Consider the following 25,898-nt stretch of genomic DNA (forward strand, 5'->3'; position numbering starts at 1 on the left):
AAACAGAAAAAGTCCCATTTCAGGCAAAATAAAGAGTTTTAGGGTGAAGGTGATTGGCAGTCCTGCACTTGCTATCTCTCTGTGGAGGGCTATCAGATGGAACAGGACCTATCCTGTTCTCTAGAAGAGCATAAAAAGCCTCTGGATGGGTTTATAGAGGCTTTTTTTGTGGCACAATGTGAGGCTCACCATGTGAGCTTTCCTTTGAGAAAAGTACTACACAGTCTCAAGGAGGGTTGTGCTGCTGCACTTTTACACAGATCAGGATTTTGCGGTCATTTTGCTTTTAACTGAATGTGTGATCATTAAGTAACCAGTCAAGAGTCATTACACACAATCTCACAATTAGTAAACCAATAAGTCATGTGATCAACAGTGTTCCTTAATCAAGAAAATGTCATCAACAGGTTAAAGAAAATTAAACATGAGCAGAACAAATTTCCGTAAATCGGTTGTAAATTGACGCAATTAAACTTAATGACAATTCACGCAAAATTAGTTTTGCGAAGAACACGGAAATCTGTTGAGCATGTTTCATGAATGAGGCGCAATGTGCGCATATCTAATGGTTTTGGCATTAATAAAAAAGACAATTTCACAGCTTCATGTTGACACAATGTTTTGTTGTTGCTTCATTTGGTTTTAAACCCTTAAAATGTGTTTTAGAAATTGGTAGATATTATTATTAAATTAAATATAAAATGTATACATTTATATTTAAACATAAGTATGTACATATTACACATATACACACACACCCATATATAGATAAAAATCGAAATATTAATTTGTGTTTTTATAAATATTACTAAACATTATAAATCACATTTTCATATTTAGAACTATGTATATTGCATTAAAATTGCAATTAAAAAGCTAAACCTAAAAAGATTGTATAAATGAAATATGATTTAAAATATATAAACTTTCAATAAACATATATGCATTAAATTCGGTTTATATTTAAGAAATAACAGTTCCCAATTTAATTTTGAAATAATATTTATGACTCCATTTATTTTAATTAACTGAAAACCTTAACTTAACATACATTGTATACATTTTATGTATGTGAATTTAAATATTTATAAACTAAATACACACACATTTAATAAAGGACATTATAAATATTATAAAATGTGATAACCTATTTCATTTCACACTTAAATTTTTATCCTACTTTTACCTATCAAACAAAATCTATTTTTATAATAAATCAATTTGTTTTGATCAACTATACATTAAATGAATCGTTTATTTTTTTTTCTTTTGTAAATTATTAAAAATAAATAATAATAATTATATATATATATATATATATATTATTATAATTTTAATTATTATTATTATTATATTAATGAAAAATCTTGACACAACACTAAGTCTCATGAAAGACTCACCTAAGCCCAAGTGTAGATTTTTAAGATATCCTCTCACGTAGCAAAAAAAAGTTCAACATTATCTGGTTGTAAACAGAAACACAGTGAGCACTCTCACAGAAAGGTCTGGTCAGAAGTCAGCGCGTGTCTCTGGGTCTGTGAGTGCCGTTGAGAGGAGGGCAGCTCCATGGAGATGAACCCTCAGCGGGCTCTAAGAGTGAGGGCCACTCCACCGCTCTCTGCTCTGCCTCTCACTGCCCCCTCCATTATCAGCATCAATTGATGGCCACTATGCCACAAACAGCCCCTCAGATAAAGGAGAAACTACTTTCAGTGAGACGCCTGCTGCAGGAGCTTGTGTCTTCATTGAGATCGCATTGATTTACCTATTGATTGTTTTGTAGGGAGCTGCTGGGGTTCATACGGGTTCAAGCCATGATGGCTATTGATTCCCAAGAGCTGAAACACCACACAGCTTGTCCGTGTGAAGCGTGGCATTGCTAAGGTGCTTTCAATACAACCATGCTTAAAGCTGCAGTAGGTAACTTTTGTAAAAATATATTTTGTTGTCATTATGTCCTGACAGTAGAATATGAGACAGATAACCTGTGAAAAAATCAAGCTCCTCTGGCTCCTCCCAGTGGTCCTATTGCCATTTGCAGAAATTCATCCGCTCCCGGTAAAAAATAACCAATCAGAGCTGCGGTCCGTAACTTTGTTTGTGTTCAAAATGTAGAAAAATTTATATAATAAGCGAGTACACCATGAATCCATTTTCCAAACCGTGTTTTTAGCTTGTCCTGAATCACTAGGGTGCACCTATAATAAGTGTTTATATTGGGACTATTTTAGATTGCTTCTGGGATACCGCGGCGGAGTAACCCAGTACCTTTGTGATTCTTCATAGACATAAACAGAAAGAAGTAGTTCCGGCTACGATGTTCTTCCGCAAGACGCAAGCAGTTCTGTTTATTAACCGCTAGAGCGTCAAAAAATACCTACCGCAGCTTTAATGTATCTAGAGTTTTGGAAGAATCGCAAAAACATCTCAAAACACCAAAGTCTGCAAAAAAAAAAAAAAACACTGGTAAAGACGTAATTCGATTTCTCCTAAGGACTTTCAAATTTAGACAAACATTATTGGAATCACATGAGCTCCGGAAGAGCAAGACAACTCAGATATCATCAAGATACTGGTATGTCAACACATGTTCATCAAATTTCACTTGCCATGGCAACAGAAGTCTAGTCATGTACCATAAGCACCAGTTATGCGAGATAAATCTCAAGAAGAAATTCATTTAAACCCCAAATCATAAATTATTATTATTACTAAAATAATAGTACAAAAAAAATGTATATTTACAACAAAATGTAAAAGAAAAATGGAAATGAATTATTTGGATCATAACGTTTTTACGAATCCTAAAAAAATAAATAATTTACTATTTTATTATTATTAAATTCTTATTTGATTTTTAGGACCATTAAATTATTTGGACAATATTTTTTTAAAGAATATTGAATATTGGTGTACAACCTAAATATTCATAATAATGATATTATATATATATATATATATATATATATATATATATATATATATATATATATATATATATATATATATATATATATATAATGACAATGTACTTTACAATTTAAATAATAATAATAAAAACAATAATGTTAAAATTATTGGATTATTGTACATTTCGGAATAATTTACATTTTTTAAACGATTAAATCATTTTGACCGTACGTTTTCATGAATGTCTAGTTTTACTACTACTATTATTCTTGATCAATTATACTAGTTAAAAATGAAGACCTTTTAATGAATATTGGATACTGGAAAAAAAACCTAAGAAACGTTAGAATCTAAACGATAATAATATCGCTGTGAAAATTAAGAAATTATTAATATAATTGGATTATTGTGGGAAATCATTAAATAGTAATTTAAATTTCTTTTTAAAAACGTTAAATTATTTTGATTGTAACATTATACATTTTCATGTACATTGAAAATGTAACAATTTATTAATAATAATAATAACGTTTCTGAAAATTATTAAATACATATTTATAAACACATTAATGGGAATGACAGCATGGGTTAAAATCAAAAGTGTGCTTCATAATATCATACAGACTACATTAATAATATTAATGGATGGTGCTCATGTATAAATGTTGCTTATACGAAATTATTTCTTTTTTAAACCTTCAGTTAACGGCCAAGACATCTTTTGGCAGTTTCTTTCTCAAATAAACGCGCACATGGATGTTGGAAGCTCAAGCTTTCATTGCCAAGCACACAAACACACACATAAACACTGTTATCAAGCTGCATGGCGTTCATTGACCAACAACACACACACACAACATCAAAACGTTGCACCCACTGAACCCAGAAGCACATATATACACACACAGGCCTGTCAGCGCAGAGCCATTATTCCGAGGCGCTAAACTGAAAGGAAACAGACAGACGCGGAGCGCGCGAGCCCGTGGAGTATAATTACACAATCACCCTCATCCTCTTTCCCTCTGTCACCTCTGCTTTCTCTCCTCAACCTGACAGATCCACTCGGAATGAGCAATTCCCTTACTGCTGGATGTCTTTACACAAATGTCTTTGGAAAAATTGTCTTTTCTTTCCGTTTATGTATTTAGACTTCTGGGAGTTGGGTTTAATGGGTTAACGTTAACCTGGTGAGTTCACGGTCGCCCCTGCTGGTAAAATTCGTAACTATACCATAACAGAATTATTGTAAAAAATATATATATATATGTGTGTGTGTGTGTGTGTGTGTAACATGACTATGAAAATTGTAGATTCACACTGAAGGCATCAAAACTGTGAATTAACACATGTGGAATTATATATGAAATTATATACATAACAAAAAAGTGTGAAACAAGAACATCAAGAAGATCAAGCCCTTTCTTTCAGAAACATGCTGCACAACTCCTTGTTCAAGCTCTTGTTTTGTATTGTAATGCTCTCTTGGCAGGTCTTCCAGCCAGTTCAACCAAACCTTTACAATTAATCCAGAACACGGCAGCAAGATTAATTTTTAATGAGCCAAAAACAATACACGTCACACCTCTGTTTATAAATTTGCACTGGCTTCCAGTAGCTGCTAGCATAAAATTCAAGGCATTGATGTTTGCCTACGAAACCATCACTGGCTCTGCACCCCTTTACCTAAATTTGTTACTTCAAACTTATGTGCCCTCTAGAAGCTTGTGTTCTGCAAGTGAATGTTGCTTGATTGTGTCATCCCAAAGAAGCACAAAGTCACTTTTACAGACTTTTAAATTAAATGTTCCCTTCTGGTGGAATGACCTCCCCAACTCAATCCGAACAGCTGAGTCCTTAGCCATCTTCAAGAATCGGCTTAAAACACATCTCTTCCATCTTTATTTGACCCTCTAACTTTAGTAATCTCTATTCTAATTCTATTCTTAAAAAATCTAACTACCTTTCTTATCTTTTTATATTCTATTTTCTTTTCATTCATTATGCAATTGTATATGTGTGTGTATGTATGTGCAAAGACCTCTAACTAGCTTGCTCAATTCTTTTTTCTTTTTATTTTTTATTCTATATGTTTTCTTTTTATTTATTATATTATTTAAAATCCCATGCTACGTGTACTGTGTTAACCTAACTGAGACTTGTTATAGCACTTATATATCATTGCTCTTTTTGATGTTTTTTTTATTGCTTCCACTGTCTTCATCTGTAAGTCGCTTTGGATAAAAGCGTCTGCTAAATGAATAAATGTAAATGTAAAATGTAAATGAAACAACTGAAAATATGTCATATTGTAGGTTCTTCAGAGTAGCCACCTTTTGCTTTGATTACTGCTTTGCACACTCTTGGCTTTCTCTTGATGAGCTTCAAGAGATAGTCACCTGAAATGGTCTTCAACAGTCTTGAAGGAGTTCCCCGATATATATATATATATATGTTACACATTTATATATTCAGTTTATATAAATTAATTTAGTGATATTTAAATATAATAACAATCTGCCTGCTAAAGAGGGGTGTACACAGACACACAACAGACAGAGAGAGAGAGAGAGAGACAGCATAAGACTTCTTCAAAACAGTTAAATATATTCTGCAATACACATAATGTAATATAAACAATTTAAAAGGGCATTTCAAAGTGTGACTTTCTTGTGGTCCTGTGATGGCAATATAAACCTCCCGGTGTCCAACTGCAAGATGAATATGAGCGTGTGAGGGATTTTATTATCTCCTGCTGCTTTTATGGCCACACAGATCAGGCGGTGAGCAGACGGCAGAAAATGAGATTGCGAATCTTCTTTTCTGGTTGGTTTGATTTGGTCTACTGAATATCACAAGTGGACACTTCCCAAATTTGTGTTGTAAAACAAGTAAAAGGGCCATTTAATACTATACTGTAATACTTTGAGGTAGAAAGTTCATCAGAACTTGGGAAAAAAATACAAATATGGCATTTCTCATTTATATGTGCGCATTTGCTTAACAGATCAATAGCATGCATTCATTTAAAGAGGTCTATAGTTATAGTTATATATAGCACACTCATATCAATAAGGTTCACAGGTTTGAGCACAATGTTGCTAATAAAATAGAAAAATTTATATATTAATAAAAAAGCTTGAAAAATCAAAGACAATTTTTTAAATAACTCTGACTGGATTCGTCTGAAAGTACAAAGTCATATATATACCTAGGATTACTTCAAAGTGAGTAATTTATGCCCTAATTTTCATTTTCCGCCTAACCGCACTATATGCAAAAAAAATATGTTACTAAATAAATACACGATTGCAATAGAGAATAAGAAGCTGATGTCTGATATCTTCAAGTGGTCGTAATTACGATGTTTACTATGGTAACATTAGTGCAAAGTCTTTCGCATCGCTTATGAATATTTCTGCCTTGTATGGTGAATATAATCCACATTGGATCAAATTATTTCAAACACTCACTGCTGACTGAAAGTAAGTTTCGAGCGCAACTTATTTTAAAATATTTTTTAATGCTGGTGTTATCGCTGTTAGCTTTCTGAAAAATTCAAACAAATACATTGCAATAGATATATTTGAGTTAGGAAATAATTCAGATTAATTATACATGAAAATAATTTGTATTTACATAGAAATTTATGAAAATGTATCTCAAAACATATTTTACTTAAGTGCTTCATATCAATCATACAGTACAAATATATTACAGTAATCCAAATGCTACAGTGCAAATACAAGAATACGAGTGATAATGGAAAGAAACAAATCTGAATACTGTTCAAAATCATTTGATTTGAAATTTTTCAAAACAAATTCATCAAGTCAACTGATTTTAAGGCATTTTACACTTACAAACAAATACACAGTGCATTGACAGAGATGTGGTATTTAATAATTACGAATATATTAAGCATTCAAGGAATCATATGAAAATATAATAACTAAAATGTGCAGCATGTAGACAGAAGTTACACTTCCAATTTTAATAACAATGATGGCTCAGTTAAAGGTTGAGGTTTCTCAGTTTCCTCGTTTGGCCAACATGCAGTGCTTTCGGCTATTGTTGCCTCTTTGGACTTTTCAATTGCAAATGTTTTTTAAGGACACTTTGAATTGAAATTGTCACATTATACATGATTATTGTCCAATCAGCCTATTGCATCATGGGAGAACATGTTGATTCCATGACAAGGCACTTTTGAGGGCTACAGGGCACCAACGTGTTGTAGGATACAGCAGACAATGGACTGTCCTGAACCTGAAAACAAAAATCAACAACAACAACATTAGCTAAGAATTTCTTAAAAGGATAGTTCACACAAAAATACTTATTGTGTCATTAATTACTCACCCCTTCAAAACCCGTAAGACATTTCGTTCATCTTCAGAACACAATTTAAGATATTTTTGATGAAATCCGAGAGCTCTCTGCTCCTCCATATACAGCAAGGGTCCTACCACTACAAAGGCACAGAAATGTAGTAAGGACTTTGTTAAAATGGTCCATGTGACATCAGTGGTTCAACCGTAATTTTACAATGCTATGAGAATACTTTCTGTGCGCAAAGAAAAAAAAAAAAGGCTTTCTTAAAATTACGGTTGAACCACTGATGTCATGGAGCATTTTAATGACTTCCTTACTACGTTTCTTTGCCTTGATCTTGGTAGGAACCTTGCTGTCAATGAAGGGTCAGAAAGCCTTGGATTTCATCAAAAATATCTTAATTTGTGTTCTGAAGATGAATGAAGGTCTTGCGGAATCGGGATGACATGTAATTAACGAAAGAATTTCATTTTTGGGTAAGCACACTTTAAATGCATAATATTCACAATCTATAGTGAGTTTTTTTAAAAGCCTGAGATTAAAAAAAAAAAAAAATGAAAAGGCTTAGTTTGGTTTATGAGTTTGGCTTCGAGCCATAGTTAAAGTTTTAGAAATCTTAAGCAAGAACCGAACTTTACTGGGTCTCAAAAACAAGTTTGCATTATCCCTTGAGGAAAACGCAAAACCTTTTAGCCTGTGAAGAGTTTGGCAATACAGACAAATGTTTTCAGATTAAGCTGATTTAGATGTACTAGGAAGTGCTCTTAAACTGCTGTAAGAGATGTCTGCTCACGAAGTGTGTAAGCATGGATTTGTGGTGATAACAGAAAAGGCTTGGGTGTTTAATGCTAGCACAGGCAGAAAGATGTGTGAGAAGATACCGAACTCACTGTGGTAAGCATATTTTACAGATAAACATACAAACATTAGCATTAAATTAGATTTCAGGAACTTTAGTAGAGGGATAACATGCTTTTACATTAGTTAAAGCGGCTTTATCTTACTTTAGCTCTTATTTGACTGATAATTTGTCTTGAATGAAAAGAAAGTGGAAAGTGGAGTTAGCGGCAGTATGCGTCATTTTTTTAGTCATAAATAACAAATCTGTATCCAAAGGGCCTGTGGGTGTGTGAAGGTGTGTGTATGACTAACCTGGACGGATCTTCATCTTTGGTAAAAACTCCTTTTAGCTCAACACTGTTCATTTTATTCTCGAACCATCCGTAGCTGAGAGTCACCTTCAGTGTTAGAGAAACAAACAGGAAAAATAGATAACATGCTGTTAGAATTGAAAAGTAGTCTGATTTTAACTAGCCATCTAATTTTGGGCATTAATGTATTTTGACAGCTAAATGTATTAACATCCAGTTCTATGAGGTAAAATATTAGCCTTCAGTTCTTAGAGGTAAAATATTGGCATCTACTTGTTTTTTTTTTTTTTTAAATAGCATCTAGTTCTATGAGTTAAAATATTAGCATCTAGTTGTTGTTGTTATTTTTTAAATAGCATCGAGTTCTTTGAGGGAAAATATTAACACTCATTTCTTTGTAGTATAATATTAGCGTCCAGTTTTTTGGTGGTAAAATATTAGCATCCAGTATTTCGGTGGTAAAATATTAGCATCCAGTTTTGGAAGTGAAATATTAGCCTTCTGATATCTGATGTAAAAAAAATGCTGCTGTTATTTACTGTCCAGTTCTTTGAGCTAAAATTAACCTGTAGCATGCTGTGGAAAGAGCAAAATTGTAATAGTTTTTTTTTTTTTTTTGTCTGTGATAAAGTTGCAAAATATGCTAAGTTATTTTGATTGCTTGTCTGAGTGATTGTTAGCACTTTGCTAGGTGGATGCTAAGGTATTCTACAGTAGATGTTTCTAGGTCAGTGATAGGTTATTGCTGTGGTAGTCTTAAGTGTTTGCTAGGGTGCTCTATGTGGTTCAAAACATGCTTAGAAAATGATTCTGATCATTTCTTTTCAACATTTAGCATAATTCGAGCTGTGGTTAAGTTGCTATATGCTAAGGTGTTGTGAATGTTTGCCTGAGTGTTTGCTAAAGGAGGTTGCTTACTAGCTTAAGTCAAAAGATACTTCTGTCAAGAGTCAAAAGATGCTATCATTAATTTCCATATCTACACTTTAATACTTAAATAGAAGCAATACTGACAGCCACCATTTAAAAATCTCACCTGTTTTGGAATATCGCTAGGGGCAAGAAGAAGTAGGTTTTCCAGATGAGAGTGAAACATGTTGCTATGGACCATTGAGATTCCCAGACGCCTCTCAACTATAAAGCCTACCGTACAGTCATCAGGTAACATGATCACAGCGGAGGTTTGCTCGAACCTGGGACCACTGCAAAAAGAGACACGTGACTAACACTCTTAAACTCTTAATTTAGACTCATTGCTGTCTAGGAGAAACAACTGAGGTGCCTTTTGTGATCGAGGCACAAGTACCAACATATGCATGAAATGGCCTCAAAATCAAAGTCAAACACACACGCTGAATCAGGCCTCACCTTGCCCAGGGTGCCATCTTCTCTGCCAGCTTCCTGCTCAGACAGAAACCAGCCCCTCCTGTGGCGAACCAGAAACGGACGTCCCTCTGAAACAAAACAGAGGAAAAAGCCAACCAGTCAGCTTCCGCATCAGCTCTATAAATTCTGCACATACATGACAATTTCAAGAAAATATCTTGCATTTTCACGTCTTATCAGTACAGTTCCTTATGATTAAAGAATCAAACCTCTAAACAATCTGAAGTTGTAGTGGTGCAATCGGTCAGTGTGTGAAAGTTGTACAGGAGAACATGTGGAGACTCGCTGAGGTTTTGAGTATAAAGCCTCACCTAGAGAAGGTATTTTAGCAAAAAGACTTGCAGATGAACCTCAAAAGCAGATTTCTCAGAAAACTTTGAGCAAAGGGTAAAATATACAGTAATTTCATACATTTGAAATTAAAAATGCTTGTGGTAAAATATGTATATATCTTATGTAATTACGTAATTTCATGCATTTTAACAAAAATATTAATTTATAATAATAATATATAATGTAAAGTGCCCCTTTGTTTTGTTCCTGAATGATTTAGTGTTCATGACTGAATCAGTTTAATTCATGATTCATTGGCTCATTCATAAAAAAATGGTCACCTCTTTTGCCTGATTCAGCTTTTTGAACGAAGCAGTTGGATAAATGTTTAATTGACTCATTCATAGAGACAGTCACTGTTTTGTTTCTTAATTATTCAATGTTTTAAATGAATGTGTTGCGTGACTAATTCAATGAACCTATTATAAAGACCTCGAATCTAGGCTTTTTGAATAAATCAATTGTTTCATAGACATTTGTCACCGCCCACTGACGTAACATAACATAACATATAAAAAGAGTCTAAATACCCACTAATAATGCAAAAGCTGTTGTATACAATGTATTTAAATTTCATTCCATTTTAATGTTCTATTTCCTTAAATTCAAATTTGAATCTCTTTCCACTATTAAGTTCTCTCCCTCTGAAAGCTTTTCACTGCTCTTAATTTCTTGGCTTAGATGAAATTCTGAGCAGGTTTGTTTTCATGTGGGATTCTGCGGAGCATCATATGCGACAGGGACATAAATCTGACCATTTCCATCTACTCGTCCCCCCATTCACTTATCCCTCCCTTCATTACTCCATGTGGCCATTACCCTCAAGGTAACATGCAGCCCTTTTCTGTCCTCTCATCCTTTCAACCGTAGGCCTATTCCTGCCCTGTAGGGAGCTGTGGCCTGTCCGGCCAGACATATAAATTTGGATAACCAACACAGAGGACACGCAGAGAGGCAGACAAGACGGATCAGGATGTGTTCCCTAGAACAAAACAGCAGTTTATATTCAGCAGGGCTTTGAGTCTTCAACTGAGAAAGATTTAGCACACAAAATACATTTGAAATTTAGAACTTACTACAACTTTACTTAGAAAGTAAACCCAGAACTAAAAAAAGGGGTAAAAAAAAACTTGTTTCAAATTATATATAAATATATACACAGGTGCATCTCAATAAATTAGACTGCCGTGGAAAAGTTCATTTATTTCAGTAATTCAAGTCAAATTATGAAACTTGTGTATTAAATAAATTCAGTGCACACAGACTGAAGTAGTTTAAGTCTTTGGTTCTTTTAATTGTGATGATTTTGGCTCACATTTAACAAAAAGCCACCAATTCACGATCTCAACAAATTAGAATACTTCATAAGTATGTGCAAATGTGTTACTGATCTTACACAACAGTTCAGTAAATAAGAAGGTAATATTATGTTATTTTAGACGTAATGTTGTCTGTTTTGCTCAGTTTTGCCAACAAAAATATAAAGGCAAAGCAAAACTGTTCATCTCCAAGCAACAAACAGCGGCATTTCATTTCTTAAGGGGTCATATGATGCTTTTTTTAAAGATCGTTATTTTGTGTATTTGGTGTAACAGAATATGTTGACATTCTTTAATGTTCAAAAAACACATTATTTTTCAAATACTTTACTTTATTGTAAGTCCCTGACAAACGCAGTCTGCTTTGATTGGCCAACTGACCCAGTGCATTGTGATTGGCCGAACACTGCAAGCACATTGTACATGTACATTTACCTTATTTTACCTAAATAACCTTTTTTTATTTAGTACTGCCCTTTAATGTATACAGAAGATAGTTACATGTTTCCAAGAAGACAAAATAAGTTAAATTTAACCTGATCTTCAAATTCAAAAAGTTTTCAACTCTCAGGTCTTAATGCATGGTTTTTCCTTCTGGAGCATCAGAGAGCGTTTGAACCTTCTGTAATAGTTGCATACGAGTCCCTATACGTAAACATCTTTAATGTGAAATATCTTATTCAGGTCAGTACTAAATAAACAATGTCATGCATTTTGTATGATCACTCTTATTTTGGTAAAATAATTTTAAAAAATTAGATTCTGAAACTGTAAATATGAAGCAGACATGTTGTTTCTGGCAGGTTTTGTGTCCTAATCATCAGACAAAGAAATAAACAAATATACAATATTACAAGGAATTTGTGTTTTTTGCATCAATCAGAAGTAGAGTCCGGCAAGGTGGTAGAAATGAAAAGACAGGTTTCATTTTTATTACCTGGGTGCCTCTGTGACCAAAGAGATCAGCAGAGCAGAGAAACAGAAGGAAAGAAAGGATGAGGAAAACTGAACTGAACGGCTTGTCTGTTCCTGTAGACCTCACACAAACACACATAACTGAGGGAGCAGCCCCCAAGGAAGCATGGCTACGAAAACACACACTCAAATGACTGCCATCACACATTGTACATGATTGGATTAATTCCCCCGAAAGCATTGACAGTTTTTCTCTCTGGCTATATATTAAAAGACCAGACAGAATTGTCCAGATCAATAAGCAATAAAGCTCTAATCACTGATTGATCCCTGAAGGAAAAGACTCTTTTGCTACACGTTCATGGCAGAAAAATGTTGGTAAGGAAATATCAATGAACTGACCGTCTTATTTCCTTCCAGCAGCTCCTGGGCTCTCATTGGGCGATCCAGACTTGGTCTGCCCACATAGATATCGCTGTCCACTGGGAAGGCCATCAGGAGAGACAGAAGGGCTCCAGGGTTCAGGTAGTTATCATCATCAACATGACACAACCACCTGTGGAAATTAATAATAAATTATTTAAAAGTTTATATATATAAACTCGACAAAAGATTTTTCTGGTTGATTAGTAGTCGTTAATTTTAAGCATTAGTCAACTAATCGCACATTTATTAATAACCTATTTAAATCATTATATCTTCACAGTGGACGAGCCTGTATGTATGTTTCATAAGGATTACATAATCTGAGAATATTTGTTTTTTATTTGAATTGGTTAATTTGAAAGTAGAACTTTTGCTTTCTATAGATATGTTTTCCTCTTTGTAAGGCAAGTAACACAGAGTTTCGAAGTTTTGCGCTCAAGTTCACAGAGACCAAGACACCAGAAAGTGCATCCTCTGTGCTTTCTTTATTTTACAAAAGTGCAATGTTTTGTCGTTATTGTGAGTGCACATAAATAAACGTAGAGTCTTTACATATTCGAAAGATGTATTCCTCTTATCTGTATGACCAAACATGATGGAGTATTTTAGGAGTAGCAAGGTATATTCAGCATTTTTTTAGACGGACAAATATGACTGCTGCACTCTTGCAAAGTTAAAAGAGTTTAAACCTTTAGAAAACACATTGCAAATTTGTGGAGGTTTTATTCCATTCCACTGTGTCTCATATGTTTTTAATGCAATCTGTGTGACTGGTGCTTCAGCTCTTTGTATTAAGCAATACTTGATGCTGTTTTGTTCATTATTGTGTATACAATTTACAAAATTATATTTGATTTATATACATTAATTTAGAAGTTATGTACGTTTTTTATAGACAGTAATGTCATTGCATTGACAATTTAATGTGCTGCATTATTTTGCTCATTCCACCCTCCAGGCCTCAGGAGACAAGACAAAAGTTTCCTTAAGACTTAGTCTGCACTTATGTTTTATGTGCAGACTAAGTCTTAAGGAAACTTTTGGAGATATTTGTTTAGATTTCATTTTTGTGCTTGACTGTTAAAACTAATAATTGTATATATATATATATATATATATATATATATATATATATATATATATATATATATATATAAAACATTATACACAAAATGACAGGTATATTTTAAATCAAGTTTTTATATATAAATAATTTTTATACGTAAAATATATTTAAAGACAGACAGACAGACACACAGACAGACAGACAGACAGACAGACAGACATAGACAGACAGACAGACAGACAGACAGACAGACAGACAGACAGATAGATAGATAGATAGATAGATAGATAGATAGATAGATAGATAGATATTGTGAATTTGTCAAATAAAATAGTATATACAAAAGTCAACATACACAATACATACAATTAGAAAATAAAAACTCACTTTTTTTCAGAAGCCATGAAGTGGTCGTACTCGGCAGCCATCTTGCAGGATAAAGCTTGATGACTGTGCTCAGGCGGGCAGTCAGTAACAATTATGTTAAATCCTGAGAGCAAAGACACATGCGTTGAGCTCAGGGCAAAGATTCATAAGCTCAGATCAATCCTGCAGAAGAGAGTTGATCTACCTTCAGAGGAGATGTCTTCATCTGGACTGTCTGTAAAGATGTACGTCTGCAGAAGTGAAACATAAACATAAATTCATTAGGCAAAACCGGCATATTAATTGTGGAATGGTGCAATGAGAGCCTGGTGGTCTTATGAGGAAAGTAATATCCAAACTCCCATCATACACCACTGCAAGACAACAGCAGGTGCACCAGGAGGCCTCAGAGCATCTGTGTTCCCAGTTTTGCCATTAGAACTCTGGTTTGTAATTACCAATGTTGTCTCAAAGAGGGACAACAAAACTGCTCTTTGTGTGAAAGTGTCTAAACACTACCGTTGAGAATTTTTAAAACATAAAAAATATAATGCTTCTATATATATAGTATAGAATTCTATGCAAGCACTAGTACTTCTGAATGGGTTGAGGCTATATAGGGGAAGTTGTGGCCTAATGGTTAGAGAGTTTGACTCCTAACCTTAAGGTTGTGGGTTCGAGTTTGTTTTAAATGCAGAACACGAATTCTCAAAAAGCAGTTGGGGGTTCAGTGGCTGTATGTCATGTCACTTATATATTATTAATATAGATAGATTATTATTACTATTATTATTTAGATACGCATTTAGCAGAGGCATTTCGCCCATAAATGACTGAAAGAAAAACAAAAGCAATTCGTCATGAACCAATAATACTCGTAATAGGCCTATACAACCTCAGAATGTAGATCAGCCTATATATAATAAAATATAGTTAATGAAGATTTTCAGTGCCGTTTGTTAACCCCCTAAAAAAACTAAAGTGTATTTTTTTTTATTTTATTTTTTTTAAACGTCCCTCAACCTGACTGAGATGAGCAGATTTGGGAGCAATTTCCTGCTAGACAGCAACACATCCTATCTGTGGTCAGCCGCGACCATATTCCTCTGCTCATCCGTTTTCTCTCTGTCTCACACACGCACACGCACACACACACACACCTCACTCCTGCTAGAGCCTTTAATGTTCCGCGTGATGCAGTTGAGATGTCACTTTGAAAGTTTAGCTTCATTACGACGTCTAGGTGCTCCAGACAGCTCATATTGTAAGTCTACGTGCCGCTCCACCCTTGAGTACAAGCAGAATAATCAAAGCGTGCAGATCAATGCTGCGGCCATCAAACCCAATGGGCCAGAGCGAGCGGAAACAGCCCACTCAAACCCTGAGCTCCTTCATAAATCATAAGGGTGGATCTTTAGCGCTCATTTCAGCTAAAGTGGAGCGGCTGATCACAGTGGCTTATAAAACACAGTCTGGAGATAAACAAAGAGTGAAACGTAACAAAAGTGAAACTCGTAGACTAGGCGCCTATATATTTTGTAGGCTATTCTCAACTTGAGAGGGAAAGAAATAAGCACGAATTGGATGAACGGGATAAGAAAATGGCACAAATCTCTGAAAATGGCTAATAATTTGATGGACGTTAAACGCAGATGCATCCAAAACTGATCATGAAAGGCTTTCAAAGCCAAATATAGACATACTAGCATCACGAAAAACAAACACAAAACAGTACTAGTCTGCAACAGTTACAAAATCTTACAATGAAAAAGTCTTTGCTCAGTTTTTTTTTTCTTTTCTTACATTTGTTAAAAGTGCCGGACTTGTTGTTTCACACTATGTTCCTGTTTCCCCAGCTTAAGACTTCCTCTGTTAAGATAGACTTCCGTTTTGTCATTGTTTCAAAATGCAGTCTGCGGCTGTCACTTCCTCTTATTGGCACAGAGGCAAAGGACACACAAACAGAAGCAGCAAAACTGACGAGCACAAACAACATCCTGTGCTTAAAAACCCGCTTTGGAGCTTGAAATGTACTTTGAACAAACCCCTAATCGTGTGCATTAAACACTGGCAAATAACTCTCATGGTTCGTCGTACTTTCCAAAGAAATCTAATTTATAACTTCTGCTTGGCAGATTAAATGAAATGGAGGAAAAAACTCAAAAGACTTTGAACAAGAGATGGAAGCCATATCAACAGACTAGAATAGAGACACCCCCTAGCAACCACTAAATTATGTCCTAGCAACCACCTACTATAAAAATGACAGTTATAAACTTGAATATGAATATTTTTTCCCAGAATTTTTAGTTATATGTGTTTAGAAATTTTAGTTTATCTCTCACAATTTTGAAAAGAATCAAAAAATCATAATTGTGAGATATGAACACGTTATTGTGAGAAAAAAAAAAGTCTAAATTGTAAGATTTAAAAAAAATCAACTGCAAAATGTAAACTCCGAAGGCAGAATTCTGGGAGTTTTATTTCACAAATTCAGGCTTTTTTCTTAGAATTACAAGTTCTTGCAGTTGTGAATGCATGTTTTTGCAATAATTTGCTGTCAGCTGAACCTTTGCAGGGAGCTTGATTGACAGGTGATCTGACCAATCACAACGTACCAGAAGTGACCAGCTTTGTCTTGTCTGACAGCGTTTGGTCAGTTTCCTCTTTACTCCATGGTGTATTTTCTACTGTGTTAACATGATGTGTGGCGTAAGAGTGGCATGGCTAGTCAGACAACAGTAACGAAGGAGGGAGGGATTTTGCGAAAGTTCAATCGTGAGAGAAATGTCAGAATTGTAAGATTAAAAGTTGCAATCATGCTAATTTTTATTCCGTGGTGGGGAAAAAAAACAGAGCTGCAAAATGTAAACTCAGAATTCAAAAAATAGTCTGACTTTTTTTTCTCTGAATTGCAAGTTTATGAAGTATCTTAATTCTGAACGCACGTTTTTGTCGTAATTTGCTGTCAAGTATAATTTTGATACTGTACGATTTATTTAATGTACTGTTGTCTGTGCTGCAATAATTTCCTGTAAATTGATAGGTAATTTATTACAGTACCAGAATACCCTAGAAACAATCTTACGTGTTTTTTACACAACACCATAAAAATAAAAATCGGAAAACTTTTTTATGTTTTTTAGCAGTTCATTTATACGACAACAGGGGCCTGAAAATGCAAATATTCTAAAACGAGTTTCAAAATGTCTGTTTTTGAAAACAATACCGATATTCTTTTGCGTAAACTGAGAAAACATGAATTTGTGTAAACGGTGATGGCACATGCACGTATTACATGTTCAGTCTATAGAAATGGCATCGCCAACTACTGGCCTGGCATGCATCATACAGCGTTTTTAGTCATTTTTGCAAATCCATGTGAGCGTGTCTCATTCTAAATGGCTATCGTAACACTTTTCAAAAATGTTTTTAGTAAAATTGTTGTTGTGTAAGCATACCCTAAAACACCCTAGCAACCATAAGGCAGTATCCTAGCAATGCTATGGCAGGGATGTTTGCAAGCACATCTCACCAGAAAATATTAACGTTTAGTAATCATATTTAAAATTAGTCATAGCCTCCACATAGAGGAAAAGGAAAGGCTGAATCTTCAAACTTCAGATAAACACACTTCCTCCTCACACTCAGCATTTGCTCATATTCAAAACAGGAGCAATAAAGCAGAAGCAGGGATTTTTTAATTCTACTCTTTGAGAGACAAAATCTGACGCAAAACCTCAACATCAAACCCTTCCAGTTTCAGACTTTCAGAGTGGCAAACTGCTGAAAGTTTGAGAGTCATTTCTTCCACACACACACAGAGAGAGAGAGAGAAAACATATTAGTATGCCATACAAGAGTAATTTTAGCCCCAAGTGTTTCACACACGTTCTCTTTGATCCTACAAGTATTTGGATCAGCAGTGCAACACTGTTTTGCACTTGTCGTCTTATATTTAGAGTGACGGCTGCTGCTTTGAAAGTGTTATATCCTGAGTTGCACATTGGGAATTCGTTTTGACAAGGCACTCAGTGATAACAAACAGCAAGTCCAGTCACTAACATCTTCCCAAAGTCCTCCTTGTGTTGTTAGCGCCTGCCAAACTGTGAGTGTGTATGTGTGTAAGCATGTGTTAGTACGTCAGTCCAGCTTTGTTCTGCTTCTTAATGTCATGTTACAGCAGGCCACAGTCAAATCCGAGCATTTACAGTTTAAATGGAGGTCCATTTTTTTTATCAATCTCTGTCAACTTATGCTTTTTGGCAAGTATCAAGAATAATAATTATGTCTTACTTTTTCTGAATTAAAGCCAGGAGCCAGGGCTTCACTCATAAACATTTTGTCTCATGCAACACGAATTTAAGCAACAACCAGGTCCAAGTAACACCAGAAGTAGGTGGGAAATCATATTATACACCAGCTGGCATCCCACTAAATCCCAAGGCATAAATGAATAAGAGCATAAATGTAATGGCATAAATAAAAAATATAATGAGGTTGTTGACAAATAGTGGGAAAATCTTACAAAACCTGTCAAAAAATATATTTGTGCAATATTTTAGAAAATAAACAAACAAATGTTATATTGCAATTTTATTTTACATAAACAATTTGAAGAGAGTTTTATGATTTTTTTATTTGTGTTAATCACATAATAATAACAACAATAATAATAATCTTTAAAAAAAAGAAGTTGATATTTAATTGAATATAAAATAAGTATTATTTATATTAATAATAATAACAATTATTATTATATATATTGTCATTTTAAAAACAAGTAAATAATACATTTATTTTTTATTCAAACGATGTGTTATTGTTTACAAGTATTTTATTAATATTTTAATTAATTGACGTAACAAAATATTCAAATAATGTTTATAGTAATAAATATAGTATTAACATATTTTTATAATAATAAAAATAATAATAATTATTATTATTATAAAATTAAGTAATTACTTTATTTAATTTAATATTTAAAATAAATTTTATTAGTTTTTCGTTTATTTAAGTGCTTAATTGTATTTTTTAATTTTTTTATAATGTCAAAATGTCAGAGTGCAATTATTATAATTTTTTTTATTATTATTATTATTATTATTTATGTTATTTTATTTTGGGGGGATATTGTGGTGAAATGTGACCATGACTTGTCTCAGGTCTTTTGCCTGAGATTCACCGAGCCGCTATGCTGTAACCACACACTTGGCCTGGTCTTTTAGATCTTTCAAATCAGACATGGTTTCAGTATCTACAAGCCTTAAAGGGATAGTTCATCCAAAAATCTGCTCACCCCCAGGGCATCCAAGATGTAGGTGACTTTGTTTCTGCAGTAAACTGAGATTTTTAACACAAACCATTGCATTGTGTCAGTCATATAATGCTGTAATATTATTATTATGCAATAAAACAATAAAATACACAAACAAAACCAAATGAAACCCTGTGGCTCATGACCATACATTGATGTGTAAAGACACAAAACAATCGATCTGTGCAAGAACAGTATTTATGTTGTTTTGTTTGTTTTTTTACCTCTGATTCACGCAATAAAAAAAAACCCTGATATAAATACTGTTCAATTAACTTTACACGTCAATGTATCGCCACGAGCCACAGGCTTTAATTTGTCATTTGTATTACTTGTGTATGTTTTTTATTATAATTATTATTGTATATTTTAGCCGTGATTCCCATCCACTTACATTATAAGTATGATAATGCTAAAAATCTTGTCACCTACATCTTGGATGCTCTGGGGGTAAGCAGATAAACATCAAATTTTAACTCTTGGGTGAACTATCTCTTTAACTCATAATCCTTTGGTAAAACCCCTGAACTTATTTGAGTTTAAAATGTCTTTAATTCACTGCCCCACCAAATAATGTGTATTATAAGAAAAACAGTGCAAGGAACCAAACCTGACTTCATTAAAATGGCCTTTCAGTCAGTCATCTTCATTAGTTCATCTTTCAAAGGTCAAAGCTGTGAGCTCTGCTGCTTGTGACAGAAAGAGGACCTAAAAGTCCATCTCAGCGCTTCGTGACAAGGCTACTGCTGAATTAGAGAACACAGACAGGAAATGCTCAGTCTATAAATGAGCATAGGGCGGACGAAACAGGAAATGGGGCAGATTGCTGCGTTTTATTAGAGGTGCACTCATTCGTGGGCTAATCTTTGCGGTGCGGTGCCAGCGTTAATAAAATTAGCTCATCTGTGCTTGTAGAAAAAATTACTTTATTTGCATGATATACAACCAATAGCTTCACAAGCGTTGCAGAATTTAATAGGTGCCTCTTGTGAGACCGTCATAACAAACCTGTTTGGTTTTGGCATCACACAAGTCTGAGGGTTTGCACCTGTTCTTTCACAAATGCGTTTGCACACAACTTCTAGCTGATGCCACCGGAAGTGCACACGTCTGCCAGATGTCCCGTGACATCAGCAGCGGTTGCTGGGTGAGACTGCATCTCAAATCAAGATTATGACACTGACACATAAAAATGATCAGGGAGGAACCATCATAAAAAACACTGACTGGTGGTTGATCAGTCATTTTAACACTAAATCCTCTTCATTTGGAGTATTAGTAGTCAAGGAACACTCACGTGGTGTTTAGTCGTGGAGATCCAGGTCTCCAGAAGAAGAGCGAGGCGGGTCTTGTGGAACCGGCCAGTGGTTTTCACTGCAATGAAGATGTCATTGAGTCCTAAAGGTGGTTGTGGCTTCATCTGCCTCCCGTTATGACGTTTTGGCATTTGTTTGTCATTAACAACATCTCTGTGTTGGTTCACAGCTGTAGTTCTTGAAATAGATGGTGTCTTTTCGTGCGCAAAAGTCGCGGTGGGTTTTTGGTCACTCCGGGTGCGCAGTTGCAAATCCAGCAAAACCAGGATGAAAAGTGTAAGAGCGAAGACAGGCAGTACATGAAACAGCCTCCTTGCGATCATCTTCTAAATCCCTTAATTCGCTTTTGACTGCATAATAAACTCGTTTTAGGAGCCTATAACAGGCGACATCTGGACGCATTCACGCGCGGGAAAAGGCGTGATTGTTTAAAAGAAAGAAATAATGAAATACAATAACCAGTAAGTCCCTGGGTGGGTTGGAAAGTGTGGTTCAAATTCATTGTGATTCCGTGAAAGTTTTCATTTGGTAATCCCGCTCGGATCCTGCCTGATGTGCCTCGCGCGCTGTGTTAAAGCGGAGGATGGATGAACTGTCATTCACTTACAGGCGGCTTCGCAAACTTTCGACGCCCCGCCCACTTTCCGCAGTCACGCTCTGATGGTGAATGATAAAATAAGGTGTATGGCTGCAAATGTGCAATTAAACCATATTTCCTGTTGAGCTTCTTTTTGAAAGCAAACTCGTTCTTTCATGTATGAGTGTATGAGGCAAAAACGAATGTAATAAATGTTTGAATCAAATGCATTTTATATATTATACCCTTAAGATATCTTGAAAATTAAATAAAATATAAAATTGCACCTATGATAAGCAAAGAGCCAATAAAATAGCCTATATATTTAACTCTTTATTGTGACAAATTTGTGATTTCTGTTGTCACGTAATTTCTACCCCAATCAACCTTAATGTGTGAAATGAAATATTATAATACAAAATAAAAGTACATTATTAATATATTAACAATTGCATTATATACATAATTTGTATAAATATATATGTATACCTTTAAGTATTCTTAAAAATATAAAATTGCACCTGTGATAATCTAAGCAATGAGTGAACTGTTCCAAGATTTATTGTCACATTTTTGTGGTGTCAGCTGTCACGCAATTACCATCACAGCCAACAATTTTCCAAAGGAAAAATACTGATTAGAAAATACAATGATATTATTTGTCACTTATTATTCACACTTCATTCAGAAACACATACTATCTCTCTCTCTCTCTCTCTCTCTCTCTCTCTCTCTCTCTCTCTCTCTCTCTCTCTCTCTCTCTCTCTCTCTCTCTCTCTCTCTCTCTGTGTGTGTGTGTGTGTGTGTGTGCTCTTGTTTTTGTGACATATCAGGACACAACTCTGTATAATGACATGGGTATGACACAGGTATTACAAGGAGAGGGGGACTTATGAGGACATAACCCATGTCCCCATTTTTCAAAACGCTTATAAATCATACAGAATGAGTTTTTTTGAGAAAGTAAAAATGCACAAAGTTTCCTGTGAGGGTTAGGGTTAGGTGTAGGGTTGGTGTGGGGCCTAGAATATACAGTTTGTACAGTATAAAAACCATTACGCCTATGGGATGTCCCAACTTTTCACAAAAACAAACGTGTGTGTGTTTCTGAATGAAGTGTAAAGAATTATGTTAATTAAGAGAAAGATGTTATAATAAAGATATATTTAAAATTCAGATCTCTCTCTCTCTCTTTCTGTTGAAGTAGCATTTGCAAGACAAGTTGTAAAATAGTAAAATAGTATGTCACTGTAAAAACACTGTATGTCATTTGTTGTGCTCTGAATAGTCAATGAATGATGACAGAATATTAGAATGTATATTTGTCTAGGCAATGTTTTTAGAGGACTTTTATAGGGAGGTTCCCAGCTCTTTATGTCCTGTTTTATTTCTGCCGCTTCACTGTGGGACACTGCAGGCGTTCTGGCATCTGTCCTGAACTTCTTTATCATTGCACTTTTAACTTGTGCCAGAGAACTGCATTGTCCTTACTGTTATCCCAATCGCTTATTATCAAGTAGTCAAGTGCACATGACGTATAAACATTTTTTGTGTTTTAACACTCTTTTGTTATATCCTGGCTTAAACTCTTCCTCAGGTCAAGAGGATCTAAGATGACATGATCAACACTAACCTCACAGTAACCTTCATCAGCACCTTTGTTTGTAATTTCTCAGCCTTCTCCTCTTTCATCCATTCATCCATTGCAACCAGTAACCAGCTGCCTCCTTTTCTCCAGCCCCCCTCCCTCGGTGGCCCCATGGACGGGTGACTGGTCCCTTGGGTAAATCAGAGATGCCCAGGCACACCCTGGCCAGGAAGGGCCCAGGATCAGTTGATGGCCTACCTGAAAAGATCCTTTTAAAACGGCAAGTGCCTTGCTCCCTACTTTGAACAATGGCAGACCTTTTCAGACTCTTTATGCATTGAATAGCCCTTTACATGCCTCTTGACTTGCTGCTCTGAATGCAAGATTCATTGTAGATATACAGTATTTTGTGCAGACAACAGAGAGTTAGATAGAGCAGACATCAGGCTGCATAATTAAGTGAATCATTGCGATTGAACCCAATCATTTGACCCTTGTATTACAGTTTTTCTCAGTCGCTTTGGTGCATTTCTCGAATCATCCTTACTATTTGCTAAGAAGTAAGTGCATTTCTCAAAACAATTTGTACAAACAGTACCACAAAACAGATTACCAGCAAAGGCCTGTAACTTACTCAAAATCTTGAGTTCATCTCTCAAAAGCAAGTATTTATGTCAATGAACATATCAAGTGCCATCAGAATGAAAAGTCCTTATGTCATTGTTCACAAACAAGATATAACAAAATATAACAGTGCACTTGGTTAGTTTTACCTGATGTAAACTACTGTATGGCAACATTTTGGATGACAGTTACTGTATTGAACAGTACGCCATATGCTTATGTATGCCATATATCCATTTCAAAAGTACAAATTTACACATTACTGTACGTGGGATATTGACTGAAAGAGACTGGATAGAATTCCCAGTTATACTTTTACTTTAACTGTTTTGGATGATTCAGGCGGAGTCACTAACCGATTCAGTCCACGAGTGAACTGTTTCGGATGATTCAGGCGGAGTCACTAACCGATTCAGTCCACGAGTGAACTGTTTCGAATGATTCAGGCGGAGTCACTGATCGATTCAGTCCACGAGTGAACTGTTTCGAATGATTCAGACGGAGTCACTAACCGATTCAGTCCATGAGTGAACTGTTTCGAATGATTCAGACGGAGTCACTAACCGATTCAGTCCATGAGTGAACAGTTTCGAATGATTCAGGTGGAGTCACTAACCGATTGGAGTCACTAACCGATTCAGTCCACGAGTGAACAGTTTCGAATGATTCAGGCGGAGTCACTAACCAATTCAGTCCACGAGTGAACTGTTTTGAATGATTCAGGTGGAGTCACTAACCGATTGGAGTCACTAACCGATTCAGTCCACCAGTGAACTGTTTTGAATGATTCAGGCGGAGTCACTAATCGATTCAGTCCACGAATGAACTGTTTTGAATGATTCAGGCGGAGTCACTAACCGATTCAGTCCACGAGTGAACAGTTTCGAATGATTCAGGTGGAGTCACTAACCGATTGGAGTCACTAACCGATTCAGTCCACGAGTGAACTGTTTTGAATGATTCAGGCGGAGTCACTAATCGATTCAGTCCACGAGTGAACTGTTTTGAATGATTCAGGTGGAGTCACTAACCGATTCAGTCCACGAGTGAACAGTTTCGAATGATTCAGGTGGAGTCACTAACCGATTGGAGTCACTAACCGATTCAGTCCACGAGTGAACTGTTTTGAATGATTCAGGCGGAGTCACTAATCGATTCAGTCCACGAGTGAACTGTTTTGAATGATTCAGGTGGAGTCACTAATCGATTCAGTCCACGAGTGAACAGTTTTGAATGATTCAGACTGAGTCACTAACCGATTCAGTCCACGACAGTTTCGCATGATACAGGCGGACTCACTAGCCCATTCAGTCCACGAATGAACAGTTTTGAATGATTCAGACTGAGTCACTAACCGATTCAGTCCACGAGTGAACAGTTTCGAATGATTCAGGCGGAGTCACTAACCGATTCAGTCCACGAGTGAACAGTTTCGAATGATTCAGGTGGAGTCACTAACCGATTGAGTTGAGATAATCGGTTGAGAATGGCAAACCAACAATTCTGACAATAATTGCGTGTAGCATAACTTTGTCAGCATTTTTAAATAGTTTTCTTTACCAGTTTAATCACATTTTTGAATATTTTCAATTCACTTTAAACAAGTCTTTGCAACCCCTTTAATTAAAAAAAAATGTTTCTTAAAGGCATAGTTCACCAAAAGAAAGAAGGAAAGAAAGAAAGAAAGAAATGAAATAGAAGTCCTGTCATCATTTACTTACTTTCTTACTCATTGTTGTGAAGTATTTATTTGGGGCTGGTTAGTAAAGGTTTGCAATCACTATGGCACATCCGGTTAGAATGCAAGGACTCTGATGTTTCTTCTTCAATTTTTATTCTCCACTGTAGATATGTGGGTATTTGCGGTTCTGAAAGTATACACACAATAATGGTAAATAAAGGGTACACAATAATAATTATAACAACAATAAACATTTACAACAATATTATATAGTTAAAAAAGGCATTAAAATATTTCTAGGATTAACTGTATTCAATGTATAATTACAATAATCAACATAATGTACAGCCTGCTCTGAGCGGGACTCGAACCCGCGGCCATAAACATTATTAGCGCCATTCCGGCGGTCTTATGTAAACAAATGACGGTGCAATTTTAGAACGTTAATCTTGAGGCATTTATAGGTATGCATGCAAATAAGCATATAATCCACATAAGGGGTCTGATAAGCCTATAAACAGCTGTCATAAACTATCATAATCACATTAATTCACACAAAGGAATAGTAATTGCAGAATCTTTGTACAC

At 35.2% G+C, this 25,898-nt stretch overlaps 1 protein-coding gene across 1 annotated transcript; it reads right to left on the bottom strand.

Moving 5' to 3' along the window:
• Positions 1–6,474: 6,474 nt before the first annotated feature.
• On the bottom strand, positions 6,475–21,433 carry mfng (MFNG O-fucosylpeptide 3-beta-N-acetylglucosaminyltransferase). The gene is made up of 8 exons (XM_052590611.1): positions 20,822–21,433; positions 14,410–14,455; positions 14,226–14,328; positions 12,749–12,902; positions 9,762–9,847; positions 9,430–9,595; positions 8,395–8,480; positions 6,475–7,176 (listed from the first exon to the last, which is right to left on the bottom strand). Exons 1-8 carry the CDS (start codon positions 21,161–21,163, stop codon positions 7,080–7,082), a joined length of 1,080 nt encoding a protein of 359 aa, XP_052446571.1. The 5' UTR covers positions 21,164–21,433; the 3' UTR covers positions 6,475–7,079.
• Positions 21,434–25,898: the final 4,465 nt, after the last annotated feature.

The sequence above is a fragment of the Carassius gibelio genome, chromosome B22 (assembly GCF_023724105.1).
Source record: "Carassius gibelio isolate Cgi1373 ecotype wild population from Czech Republic chromosome B22, carGib1.2-hapl.c, whole genome shotgun sequence".
Lineage (NCBI taxonomy): Eukaryota > Metazoa > Chordata > Actinopteri > Cypriniformes > Cyprinidae > Carassius > Carassius gibelio.

Coding starts and splice junctions, on each gene's coding strand:
- mfng (XM_052590611.1), bottom strand. CDS start 21,163: ATGATCGCAAGGAGGCTGTTTCATGTACTGCCTGTCTTCGCTCTTACA. Junction 14,329..14,409: donor TGAAGACATCTCCTCTGAAG/GTAGATCAACTC, acceptor CTTTGCTCTCAG/GATTTAACATAATTGTTACT. Junction 8,481..9,429: donor CTAGCGATATTCCAAAACAG/GTGAGATTTTTA, acceptor CTAACACTGAAG/GTGACTCTCAGCTACGGATG.